The 14,141-nt window shown below is 33.4% G+C and overlaps 1 protein-coding gene across 1 annotated transcript in view; it reads right to left on the bottom strand.

The window, feature by feature from the left end:
- Positions 1-199: 199 nt before the first annotated feature.
- The window catches only part of LOC133178172 (uncharacterized), a 34,311-nt gene continuing 20,369 nt past the window's right edge, over positions 200-14,141 (bottom strand). The window contains exon 25 of the mRNA XM_061312919.1: positions 200-1,790. Coding sequence (XP_061168903.1) covers positions 1,518-1,790 — 273 coding nt within the window. The 3' untranslated portion in view covers positions 200-1,517. The remainder of the gene's footprint in view (positions 1,791-14,141) is intronic.

Consider the following 14,141-nt stretch of genomic DNA (forward strand, 5'->3'; position numbering starts at 1 on the left):
AAAGAAAATATTGTTAGTGAAATTCATTTCGCTAGTATGACTTAAATTCTTTGAAGCTTGTTGCTGACAGTTTCAATTATAAGAATAGAAAATTTAAATTTTTGTGATTAGAAAAATTGTAGTTTTTTCTCATTTATTTCAATATTTTAAATGGACATTTCTATATGACAATCATTACTTATGAATAAATTGTTAAGTTTCACAAGACTATTTTACAGATAAAACTTGAATTCACATTGATTAATAAATATAATAAAACTTTGTTTTACAATATAAATAATAAAAGATTTTGCACTATACATTACAAATAGGCATTAACTTAAAATCAATAAATATAAATAGAATGTAAGTCCACATGCTATTTAAGCTTTTACGGAAGATAACCAGTTAGGGTGAATTAACCATTCATCGGACACATACCTTGCAACTTTAAGCCATAAACCTTCACTGAACCTGGGTCTCCCCGTGTTTTTACTTGTTTCTGTCTTAAAGGAGAATATTTAAACATTTTAATGATGCCGATTTTTATTTTCATGTTGTGATAAAAATACCACTAGAATGGCCTTACGTCATATCTTACATCATCAAAGGGGAGTAATCAGAATTCTACGATTTTGCCATTTTTAGAGTTGTCGTTCTTTTAAATAGACTTCATCGGAAGTCGGACCTCGGTAAAAATTGTCAATGATTGATAACTGTAAAGAAATTTTTCAAAAAAAATTACTTCAATGTTTGTAGAATATTTTTAGAGTTGTTTTTGACTAGTATGTAACCATGCATCGGACACTTTCCGATGCATGGGTATACGTAATCACTGCCATTTTCATGTAAAATCCAAATGACAGCTGGTTTTTTTTTTTTTTACGGAAATAGAAAACAAAAAACTCTAAATTTTCAGTGAAAATACAAGTTATCGATATATGACGACTAGAAGTGGACTCAATTTATTTCTTTAAACTAGATGATGATAACACACAAGACAAAGGCGCGAGTTGCCATATTACTAGCATTGTAAGGCCTTTCTAAGGCGATGTGATGCAACTAAAATCTCTTCACATTTGTGGATCGAAATAATCATTCAAATTTAACTAGAAGGTTAATTTTTAAATAAAAGATAAAACTGTTTCGATATCACTAATTTTAAAGCACCGAGATCAAGGTATGATATTTTTCTGGTTTAAATACCGTATGTCCGATGCATGCTGAATATTGTCCGATCCATGGTGAATTCTTAATTATTTCGAAAAATAGGTTTTTAGTGATATATTCTCATAAATTAACACACTATTGTGCCAAAATTTATATTTTAACCATATACTACTTGTTAAGTTCCATTTTGATAATATTCGGTCGGTAGCGATATATATCGCTAGAACTTGCTGAAGTGCAATGCATAGTGAATTCACCCTAAATGGTCTCTGCCTTAGAAAAGAACTACTTTGAAAGATGAACAAAAAGTTTTAAACATTATTAAAATCATAATTATTAAACAGCTTTCATTTAAAAAAAAAAGACTATCACGTTTTTGCTAACCACTCCAGTTCCCAGTTATTTCTCAGTTGTTTCACTACATTTCTGTCTTTGCTTCTATCAATACTTCGCTTGTGTCTTTCATTGTCTATTTTCTGGACAGTGTATGGAGCTACTACAACACGTGTTCTATCTGGACACATGGAAAACGCCCATCTCTCAAGTTTACGTTGAATAGCTGACATTGCCTGATTCTCCCTCACTGATTTTGTCAGATGAAAATGAACGTTTGAAACCTTTGCGTTATAAACCATAAGTATCTAAAATAAAACAGAAAATATAACTTTGATCGATAACTTGACGGTGATATCATACTAATAAGATACAGAATGCTAGAAACAAGTGTCCTCATAGAATGTCCAAAGGAGCATCAAAAAACTAGTAGGATAATACATATCTTTTACTATATCAGCAGTCTTGTTTAAAATCATCATTTCGTAAGTTCTGTGGTCGATACAATGACCTTGTCAGCAAATGCAATTTATCATTGAGTCAAATGCTGACTGACGTTTTTCATACTAATTGTTAGGCCATTATCACTACTAAGTCAGAAACGTACTGACATTCCCATTTTTTACTGATAAACTAGACAATTACTGACCATGTGCTGTCTTTACTGCAAAACTTAGACAATTACTGACCTTTTTACTGCCGGTGCTGATAAACTTAGAAAAGTGCTGACAATCTTAGTCGATGCTGATAAACTTAGACAATTACTGACCCGTTTACTGTCCCTGCTGAAAAACTTAGACAAGTGCTGACTTTTACTGATAATTACTGTCCCCATTGTTCTCGCTCTCGGGGAGACTGCAGATGTGTGAAATTGATTTTTTTTCTAATTTAAAAGAGGGTTTATTTGATTTTCAAAAATTAAATAATTTTTTAACTATGTCCCAGTGATATTTTTATAAAACTCCTGTGATCAATGTATAGTAGAATTATTTATTTAAAAATATTTCATAAGGAAAACATAAAACTCCTTTCAGCATATTAGCAATTTATAAACTATTTTAGTTGCATTTATTAGCGAAATATCATGGCGTTTTACAGTGATCTTTTTCTACTGATTATAAAAAAATATTATTATTTCTTATTTCTTTAATTTACGTGTACTCCCTCTTTTTGTTTATTTATGTATGAAAAAATAAAACTTATTAGATGTGTTATATGCATTTAATTTTGAATAACAATATTTCAGACCCGCAGTATGCGGACGCCCCTCTTTCTGAGAATAGACATTTTGGTGTAATTTTCATACATTAATTTGACGTAGATGCTGCCCCTAACCCCCCTCAATTTGTGTTGCTGTACACTCAAGCATACCCTAATTCCAGCTTTAGAAAGAAAATATATATTGAAAAGTTAGGCACACCCCAATCCCCACCCCGGAAAAAGGATGATTTTAATGAATGTTTTAAAGTTTATACAGTTTGTTTTTCCCCCTTAATGTCCTGTATTTACTCAATGATCCTTAGTATTCATTGATTAAGTTACTGCTCATTTTATTCTTTTGAATAGAATACATGATAGTTGATTTCCATATCTTGAATTTCTGGATCCCCACCTGAGAGATTTATTTAGGGTCAATGTCCTTCTATTCAGTTGCACTTGTAAATCGTATTTCTTAATTCATACGTCAATTGTTACTGTTAAGATTTGTAATGCACGGCAACTCATTTGGAATTAAGTGATAATAAATAAATGATCTATTTAAAAAAATCAGCGGTTTGAAAAAAAAAATATCATATGCATGTCTATTTTAACTCAATTTGGATTGAAAATAATACTTTGTTCAGTATATAAACTGGTTTGATTTTACAGTAATACTGTGCTTATTGCTCTTTCGAAATGTTTCAAGTCTGTTAGTTGATAACTAGCAGAATTACAGAATTATTGAACACACAATCGGAAACTCTGTGAAACACCTTTGTGTAGAAGAAATCGCCTGAGGCGATCCGAGTGTGTACGGTAGCGAGGAAATAAGACAATAGGTGTCACTGCTGCATTATACAGAAGGGCACTCGCCGCGGAAGCTAGTTACGCAACATTACAGCGACGGGTAGACATCTCTGTTCTTCAACACAATTTTGAGCAATTTAACACACATCTCTCACCCTCTTTCTAGAATAAATATTGCTATTCTAAATAAAAAATACTACTAGATTTATATGAGATAAATTAAAATGATTTATCAAGTATCAATTAAAAATTACATGTAAAAAGCAAAGTTCTGGAAAGACACACACTTTTTAAGATTTATCTGCAATTTCTAACAAACAAAAAATAATAATTCAATAACTACTACAGTGTTGCAAAAATATGGTTTTCAGGGGTTTCTTTCTAATATTTTCTGTTAAGTCGGGTTAGCAGGTTAGTGTGCGACGTACATTTCAAGCTACGGTAAAGTGAGAGAACAATTAAAATGAATGTGTTGTCGCTTGCATTTACCATAGATGATAAACATTTTGAAGATGCAAGTAAAGTTTGTTTATCAACTTAAAAAAAACTGAACATAATTCAAAGTTACCGTATATTATCTGAACTTTTAATGAACAATTTAAGAATAATTATTCGAAATCAATTTACATACAACAAGATCAGAAGAGTAAAAAAATTATTCTCAGTCGGATTTATACTGACTGTATCTAAAACTATCTTCATTCACTTCGCCTGGATCAATATTGATTTTTTTTTGGAGAGAGAGAGAGAGAGAGACACAAACGGCAACTCGGCACAGAAGATGTTAGAGACCTATAATGTATAGTCTTAATCGTATAATGAAAAAAAGAACGGTATAAAATATTAATCAAAACTGAAACAAATGAATAAAAAACAATACTTATAATAACGATAAAGACTGTATATTTAACAAGTGGCCACATAGATTTTCACCCTGTAAAGTAGCAAATGAATCCATTTCATGTATACTATATAGATATTGGGTATTTCATGTAACTTGGAGAATATACGTGTATACTAATATTGAAAATTAAATCTCATTTTGATGTTTTGACGAATATTTCGTTGAGCTTTGTGAATCATCTGACGGCATTTAAAATTACAGTCATGTTTTTTCCATGTGCAACAGGAAAGAAAAGTCACTATTAATGAAAGAGGATCATGTATTAAGTTAGAAATACATTCACATTGATTCTCTATTACACATGTAAATATTTCTACGATAATTCATTGCACTTTAATACATTTCATGATTTTGTTTACTGTGTTTAACGCATTCGGCTTCAGAGTGTCAGTGTGTGTTAATAATTTAATAATTTTTCTGTCGGAGTTACGCTGATGTAATGAATTCAGTATCAGTTTACATATCCAACTCAAACAAGACCCTTAACTTCTTGCTGTGAATAAAAATATCAATTTCCTTTGCAAATCAAACTATACATGCCCTTCCTTGTTAAGGTCTTCCGTTTCCAACGGAAGACCTTCTACTGATTCTGATGGTTAAGATTATTCTTATTATTCTTTTTTTTTTTTCCTAGACGCCAACTTTGAAGCTTCATATCTTCCTCATTTCTGAACGGATTTTGTTCAAATTTTCAGAGCTTTTAGACTTTGCAAAACACTCTCAGAATACTGTAATACAATTCGGAAATTACCTTCTGTTCACGAGTTATTCCCCTTTGATTGAAATTTTTATGCCTCTGGTTTCCAGACAAAGGCTCTGAGACTGTAATAATTGGAGCACAAAACCCTTTGAAATTGAAAAGAAGAAGCATTGAAGTTGTGCACATCGGTTTTTGTTTTTTGATTTTTGCATTAAAAATGGCGCTAGAGAGGGGTCAAAAGTTAGAACGCGGAAAAGAGCAAAAATTTTGACATATTTTCCTTTATATCTTTAAAACTAAAAATATTTTGTTAAAACATGTAGAATAAAAGTTGTGCATAATAGCAAGAGCTTTCATTTGATACCATTTAAAAGGGGCTGGCCTCTAAAATTAGGGATCTAGAGCCTTTGAAAGTTTTCGCTTTATAACTCAAAAACGGTAAATATTTCGATATGGCTTTCGGAATTAAAGTTGTTCTTTAACACCTTATTGATCTCATACAAATGATGTTTTGTTCGAGTATTGCGCAATATGTCGTAATATGTAGGTAAAAAGCAGGTCCCGTAAACAGGTAAGCGTTTTCATTCGGCAAGTAAATCGGAACTCTTCATGTGTATAACTTTAACAAACTTGCAATAAATTATATACCCTACTGTATTTAATGCTAATTTTCTTCTAAATAAGGTTTTAAACGTGTTCTGTGGTTCACTCATAAATTATTCTTTACAACTTTCTTTTCTTTTTTAATTTAGATTTAAAGGGAACACGTCTTCAAATAAAGGAAGGAATTAAATGTATCTATATAACTATATAAGTAATATTAAACTTTAAGCATCGAATAATTAATGATCATTAACAGTACGCATTTCTCCATGTTCACCTAAATGTTTTTAGTTATGTAACACAACCCGCGATCCCACGTTGCCGAGGTCACCATCGACCAGCCACCTGCGGTCATAAACCATGTAAACAAAACAAATATCTGTGAAGACTGTGATCACGTTTTAAATCCATCGTGTAGAAACAACAACTAATGAAACATTGTGTTTTTTAAATTTATATTGAATCTTTAAGATAACTTAATCTCATCTTTGATTTAATCTTAATTTCAAACACTAGTGCATAAAATCATTTCGAATTTTAATCGCTTTTACCGGCCTGTTCACTGTCGACACAGCAATACGATTTAAAAAAAAAAAAAAAAATATTTCTCTGTCCCGTGTAATTGCATCTTTGATTTAGTCTTAATTTCAAACACTAGTGCATAAAATCATTTCGAATTTTAATCGCTTTTACCGGCCTGTTCACTGTCGACACAGAAATACGATTTAAAAAATCAAACAAACAAACAATTTATTTCTCTGTCCCGTGTAATTGTATTCTATTTCAATTGTAATTGAAAAGGTGCTAAGGCAAATAATTGCAATTAGTTATGGAAGTATTAAGTATTAATACTTGTGTAAAGTATAATTTTTACTATCAGTCTCTTAATTGTTTCTTCATTTAATTTTCATTAAATATTAAACTATATACATCAAATAATACTTTTAAACATACAATAATTCACGCCTTCTTACAGCACAGTTTACATTCTGCTCTGTCGCTTTGTAACCCGTCTTCGTGCACACGTGGCCGCAGAGAGCCGGGGTCATATCGGTATTAAAATACATTGTGTACTCATAGCGATTAATGGAAAATTGGGTTTGAAATCATTTCGAATCTTACGTATTATTTTATTTTACTCTATCTCACGCTTATTTTTATCAATCCTTACCGCCCGTGCATTTATTCATTTCAAGTTTTACGCATTTTAATTGCCGACTTAACCATTAAGTTTGCAACAATTTATTTTTCTGTCTCGTGTTTTAAATTGCATGTACACATGCATGATAATTGTAAGTGGAGGTGACTTTTTCAATTCTCGGCATCCTCACATGTGATTTCGGAACCTTAATTGACATTGTGAGGATGAATTCTCGGGAAAATCGAAAAGTTTTACGGATACATGCATACATACATACATGCATGCAAGTACAGAACATGCTCTTTTTATAAGCACGATCATGAATTCGAATGTACAAGTGTACATGTATATGCAAGAGCGCCCCAAATGTACGCATATCGAGTGTTTAAAATACAGAGAAATACAAAATCCCCGGTCTCTGTTTTACATTATCTTTGCAACAAAATATTGGTTAATCTGAAATCAATTTTATTGATCTATAGCTTATTTTGAAGTAAATTATCGGTCCACTGAGTTGATAATGAGTTGTTTTTATAACGAGTACATTTAGAGTATTCCGAATCACTTTTTACATTTTGACGGTAAACGATTTTATTAACAAGTTTATAAATGGTTGGTTGGTATTAAAGGAAAGCCAATTCAATGAAAAATCAAATCTACATTACACGGCGAGTCTATCTACGATACAGCGGCCTTGACAGGGGTTATATTTACATCACCTTTTTAGTGTATTGCAGGTCACTTCCGGGTATTTCGAATCACCAGGTAAATGGCTAAAAACAGTCAGATAACAACATTATAATTAATGAATTAGTTGGTATTGTTTACCAAAAGTATCAAAAAATAAAAAGAATTATTTTCTTGTTGAATGTTGTTGGTTTTTTTATTAAGTTATTAAAGCCCCCCCCCCCCCTTCTGTAGACACACTATAAAACAGCGTTCTCAGAGGCGGATCATGCAGAAAAGCAAATACCAACAGAATATTTACTTTCTGAAATTACCTGATTGTAAATTGTTGTCCTGTAAATATAATCATGATAATTATGTAATTTTTTTTTACCTATGTGATTTTTTTAATGCAAATAATTAACATTGAACTGTCATAATTCTACGAGTAGGCTACCAAATAATGATATAATGATGATAAAAAAATTGTGAAATGGAATTAAACCAACTCATGTTTAGATTTCATGATTATCAAGAATGACGTATATCACTGCATACGTGTACTCGTACATATCAACATTGATCAACACTGATCAAGTGTATACCGGGACCCGGGATAGTCTTATTATAGCTCTTGCTTTGTCAAATCATTACTTTCATACCCCTTGCATTTAAGGAAAACAATGTTATAAAAAAAATAATAATCTGACATATAACAAGTATACATGTAGCGTGTGTAATTTATTTGGCTAGGGGCATGTACACACGTGGTTCGAAACTATAGGGGGCTACAAATGCGGCCATAACTAGTATATTTTTGAGGTGTTATAAAAAACAAATAATACTCACAAAAGCTTATAAAATTGCCGTTCTATCGATACCTTATATGCCATGTTTCATCCACCAACAACGCCACGACATCGATGAGAAATACCATGCAACGTTTCTACACGGGCATTTTCTTCGAAAAGGGTAGGAAGTTAATGAATTAAAATAATTAATTCTTTTAGTTAACGCATTATGTTTACCTCTTTATTTGTTGTATGCAATAAGTATAGACCTTACTAATAATGACTGTTTGGTTGTCACACCTGTGCATGTGTTGTGCGAGGTACAGCGGTAAGGTAAATTACCGAGAGTCGCGATATGCGGGGTGATTCGGAATACCCTAAATGATCTAACATGGGCCCACATAATACGACTAAATTCGTTTCATGAATGAACTGGTTCTTAACAAATATATGTACAGTATACAATATCTTTTCCTTAGATCTGTTTGTTTATTATTTTCAACCACAATCTGCAGTTACACGAAATCCATGCACAACGGCGCTACACCTGTCAATCAAAATCACTCGATATTGTGAACTCAGTCTGGTGTTACGGCAGCATTTCCGAAGTGATTCAAAATATTCTATCGGCTAATTCTAATTTTTCGCGTTGAATAATAATATTTTGGAACAAAGTTGGAATTAAGGCTGGAGCTGCATGCTGTGAATTTATCACACCTGCAGTCTGCAGTCTATGTATATGAAGCATCTGTTGAGTAATGAATCAGAGAGCATAATATGCGGAACAAGTCTGATTGAGATTTTTACTTTTCCTTTAAGATAAAATGATTAATAACATAATTTATGCATCTAATAGATACATATCAATGTACATGTGTAGCTTTTTTAAAAACAAGAATCTGTAATTGAAAATGTGAAAGTGAAGAGTTTAGGTAATAGTTCTTAACCAAAATTTAATGACAGTTCATTCCTTCCTAGTCTCTATATAACTTTTAATTACGGCCGTGCCCTCTCCCCTTCAATTGATGTCTTATACATGCTTTTAAATTCTGTTTATGTATCAAGAAATTTCCACAGGTACTTGTGGACAGGATCCCCCCCCCCCAAAATTCAACCCCGATGTTTGTTGGACATTTTTTTCCACAAATTATATTTATTTCACTTATTCATCATGTGTACCATAGGAAAAAATCGAGTACAAGTACCTGTGGAAATTTCTATTTGCCCCCCTCCCTCCAAAAAAACTGAAATTGCTTTCTACGGGCTTGACAAAAGGTACTTGTGGACAGACCCCCCCCCCCCCCCCGAATATTCAACCCCGGGGCTTGTTGGACATTTTTTCCACAAATTATATTTATTGCACTTACTCATCATGTGTAACATATGAAAAAATCGTGAAAACCCCATTTGATAATCTTTCCACACAAAAAATGCCTCACTGTGTATAGTTAAAACATTAATTTTTCATATTTCTTGATGAAATTAACATTAAAAAAAGCAACACAAAATTAATACCGGATTACATATCACTTGAATTTATCATAAAGCAGAAAATCTGTTCTGCGGGCTTCAAGGCCAGCTCAGGAACCTAAAGATGTCCTCATTTTCCAAGTCCAGTACAGAACGTAAAATAAATGAAATAAATCACACGATCACTGGGATGAACTCAAAGAAAGAAGACTCTTGAGGAAAAGATATTTTGATTCGACTTATAGACTGAAATAAACCGATATTCTCTTTTTGCCACTCTTTCCTGGTGCCCTGGGACTCTGAATGTAGGATCAGTATTTTTTTCACAGGTCCGTTGTACGGATTGTACCGGGGGGGGGGGGGGGCAGACCTTCTGAAAATAGTCTTTTGCTGTAGTTTTAATATGTAAATTTTGATTTAGTTGCTGCTTGCACCCTCCCCACTCTTTGTTTCTCTACGGTCATACATAGGCGAATCCCAGCAAAAATGTAATGACCCCCCCCCCCTCCAACACACACTTTCTTTTAAATATGTATTGCGATAGGACTTAAAATAGGAAAACATTTTCTGCATATCTCTACATCGAAAAATATAAAACAAATATTTTTTTTATATTTTCTTTTTAAAACAACATAGATAATTATGCATAGCTAATTAAATACTGAATTAAATATTCATCTTTGCAGACAATATGCTCTGGGTTATAGAACATGATGTGAAAGCGTATCGTAATGCACCTTGTAATCCTTTGGATTTTCAGATTTAAGGTCAATGCGAAAACCCAAAGACGCCGACATTTTTTTTATGCTACTGTAATCGAAGATCCGGGGGGCATACAGTTTTTGTCCTGTCCACCTGTCTATTTGTCTGTTAGACTGTGTTAGCCTCTTTGTCCGCAAAAAACTATGCCCATAAAATTTGATTGGTTGGAACTACTGCTTTCATATTTCTTATGTGTATTCGTAGTAACAAGGACTTCCTTCAGGTACCAACATATTTGACCTCTTGACCTTGAACTTGGAGTTTGATCCTCTTTTGTAAAATTTTACCAAACTATAACCTTGGCCAAAACTTTTGAACAGTTGGTGCTATGGCTTTTATACTTCACATCTGTATCCCTTGTGATAAGTCTCCTCCTTGGGTATAAATATGTTTGACCATTTGACCTTGATCTTGGAGTTTGACCAACTTTTAAACAACTTTAGCCTTGACAATAACTTTTGAATGACTGGTACTAGGGCTTTTATATTACATAGGTACTTTTCTTGTGACAAGGCCTGTCATTGTATACCTTTAATTTTGACCATTTTACCTTGACCTTTGAGTATGTCCTACTTTTGAAAAACTTTAACCTTGGTTTTAACTTTTGAACAGTTGGTGCTAAGGCTTTTTTAAAACCATATGTGTATTCCTTGTAACAATTAAGACCTTCCCTTAAGTACAAACAATTATGATCCCTTGACCTTGGAGTTTGACCTTTTAAAGAAATTAACCTTGGCAATAACTTTTAAACTGTTGCTGCTGTGGCTTTCATACTAGTATATATTTCACAGTATATTCTTTGTTCAAGACCTTTATTTGGGTAATAACATTTTTTTTATCTTTTGATCTTGACCATGGAGTTTGACTTGCATTTGAGAAACTTTAACTTTTGCCATAAGATGCCATATGGGGGCATCAGTGTTTCAAAAATCACACGTTGTTCAGTATCCAAATCGGGCATAAAACATTTACAATGATCCTTTAAAGCAGTGAGTTGAACCTAATAAATTATGACTATAGAAATTATGATAATTTATTTCGATGTATGGTCTAAAAAAACGTTTATTATACCTCTGTGAAAACTAGCTTACAAGTGAAAAATCACTAGTAAAATAGAATTTGATTGGCCGAGAAAGTCACGTGTCCATCATGTTTGCCCTGCAACAAAACGTCGTGTTTCACGATTGTGACGTCACAATTAAACGAGTGAGGAGTTAGATTGTTTATAGCGACGCTGCTAACCTCGTTCGCGCGGTAACAACAACTAAAAATTCACCCCAAAAAATCACCTTAATTAATGGAATTGCATACAGATAGTAGATTAAACATTCTTTGTTAAAATGTTTGCACTTTTCAAAATTCGTTTATGGAAGTACAGCTAACATACGTCATGAGACGTCACAGTCTAGACGTTCCAAATGTCTCGTGCTGTTTGAAGAGGCGGATCTTAAAATTAAGTGAACAATGCACTCGCCCAACGGTCGCACCGTCAACATATTATCGTTGATTGATTGTGTCGATTTAAATGTGTAAAAATGTAATGGTGTTTGAATGTTACTGGTGTGATCACACAAACTTGTCACGTAGGATTTTTTTTTTTAATGAAACGAGGCTATTGGTGTACCTGTAACTTACTTCTCTTTCATATCGTTCTCATCAAATGCATGTTTGCTTTATTCATTGGATCTCCTTTGTAATTCCTGCATTTTGGTTAATTCGGTATTATAAACAATTTATTGCATAATAGAGACAGAAAGATTTCTTCGCAAATGAAAAATCATATTTCCCTCGGGCGTTGCCTTCGGGGAGTATGATTTTTCATGGGCGAAGAAATCTTCATGTTGCCCTCGCGGAATTTGATTTTTTATGGGCGAAGAAATCTTCATGTCTCCCTCACTATCATGCAATAAATGCAAACTGTGAACTTGTCAAGTCCGAAACACACAAAAGGGTATCGCTGATATCATACAGAGTGTATCATTGCCTTGATCAGGCCCATAGGAAGCAAATTCAGTTTTTTTTTCGGGGGGGGGGGGGGGATGGGCACAGCCATACATTTTCAGTTGACAGTTGAGGGGGCACTACTACCATAAATTTCCTGACAAGCAAAAAAAAAAAAAGGGTCACCAACTACCAAAAATTCCTTGACAAGCAAAAAAAAAGAAGGTTATCAGACGTTTTTATTGAGGTGGCACAAGCTATAGTATCTATGTCTACTATAGTAATCTATATATCGGCAAAATTATTGGGGGGCACGTCCCCCTCGGTTCCTACGGCCATGTTGATTAAATTAAGGGTCACTAAGGAAAGAATGTTTTGACTGGATGAATGGTCTGAAAGAACATGTGTTAACTTGTCGAGTCGGTAACACATAGATGGGGTTTTCTTATAACCAGAGTGTGTCATGGTTTGATGCAAGGTCATTTGAACGAGTTCAAGGTCATCAACGGAGAAACAACATTCCTTAACTGTCTTTCTACTGGTGAGACATTGCAAGTTGATACCCCTTACAAGATTGCTTATAACCTTAGAATGTGGCATGACCTTGACTCAAGGTCACTTCTTCCTGTTCGCAGCTCCAACGGAAGACCTACTCGTTGCTTTGCAACGAGCTCTGCTCTAGTTCACCCGTACTATCCTAAAATTGTCTGCACATCTGAAATCACCGACAAATAACATTTACATGTACCTAACGGAATTCTACCAAATCACGAGTCAAGCTCTTTCCTTCGCTTGAATTGTCGCTTGAGTACACAGAAACTAAATTTGCATTTATTAAGAACTCACATACCCCTTAAAATTAAAATGCTAACAATTAAAATAAAATGATAGAGAATAATAATACATGTAGGTATGAAGCGCCTTTTGGTGAAAATAAAATCGCAAAACATTGTAGCCCCCCCCCCCCCATTAATTTCATAATTTGCTAAAGGACAAGTTTCTTTGTGTAAATATACAGGCATAAATATATTCTGCCATTATCCTGTTTCAAGATGTCCAACAATTAAAGTTTCTAAAACTAGGCAGTGATTGATTTTTCTCGTGTAAATTTCGACCTGTATACTGTACTCATTGTTATTAAGCGAGGGATCATTTTCGTGCACATTTCGACCTTGCATTCTGCACTCATGGTCATTGAGCAGTGAGGGATCTTTCTCGTGAATTCTCTCTTACATTCAATAAAGTTAAATTCTATACTCCACAGATAAGAGGTCTTCCAACATTTTTTTCAAAGTTTGTGAAAAGGTTGGTTATTATGGCGTATACCTAATACATTCGAAGTTGTTTTTCCGCTAGTCGGAAAGGCCCGAGAAGTTGCGATTGATCCATTTCATGTTGCAATATCATGAATAAAATTGTTATGTTTTAAACACATTGGAATTACTTAAAAGAAACTCTGAAACACTGAGGGAAACAACATCGACCGCTGAAGTTAAGATTAAGTAGTCTACAACAGTAATAAGTGTACTTCGGTGTTCATTTCAACGATTTTTTTTTAATTCGGCGATCAACCAGATTTATGATATATTTAATTTAATTGATAGAGAATTTGTGAAACTAAGATCAACTCAGTTTTGCTCTGAGCATGCAGAGTGGTCAATCAGTTTGTATATT

Source organism: Saccostrea echinata, unplaced genomic scaffold (genome assembly GCF_033153115.1).
Source record: "Saccostrea echinata isolate AGI-Se365-2 ecotype Australia unplaced genomic scaffold, CSIRO_AGI_Sech_v1 ptg000002l, whole genome shotgun sequence".
In the NCBI taxonomy this organism is placed as follows: domain Eukaryota; kingdom Metazoa; phylum Mollusca; class Bivalvia; order Ostreida; family Ostreidae; genus Saccostrea; species Saccostrea echinata.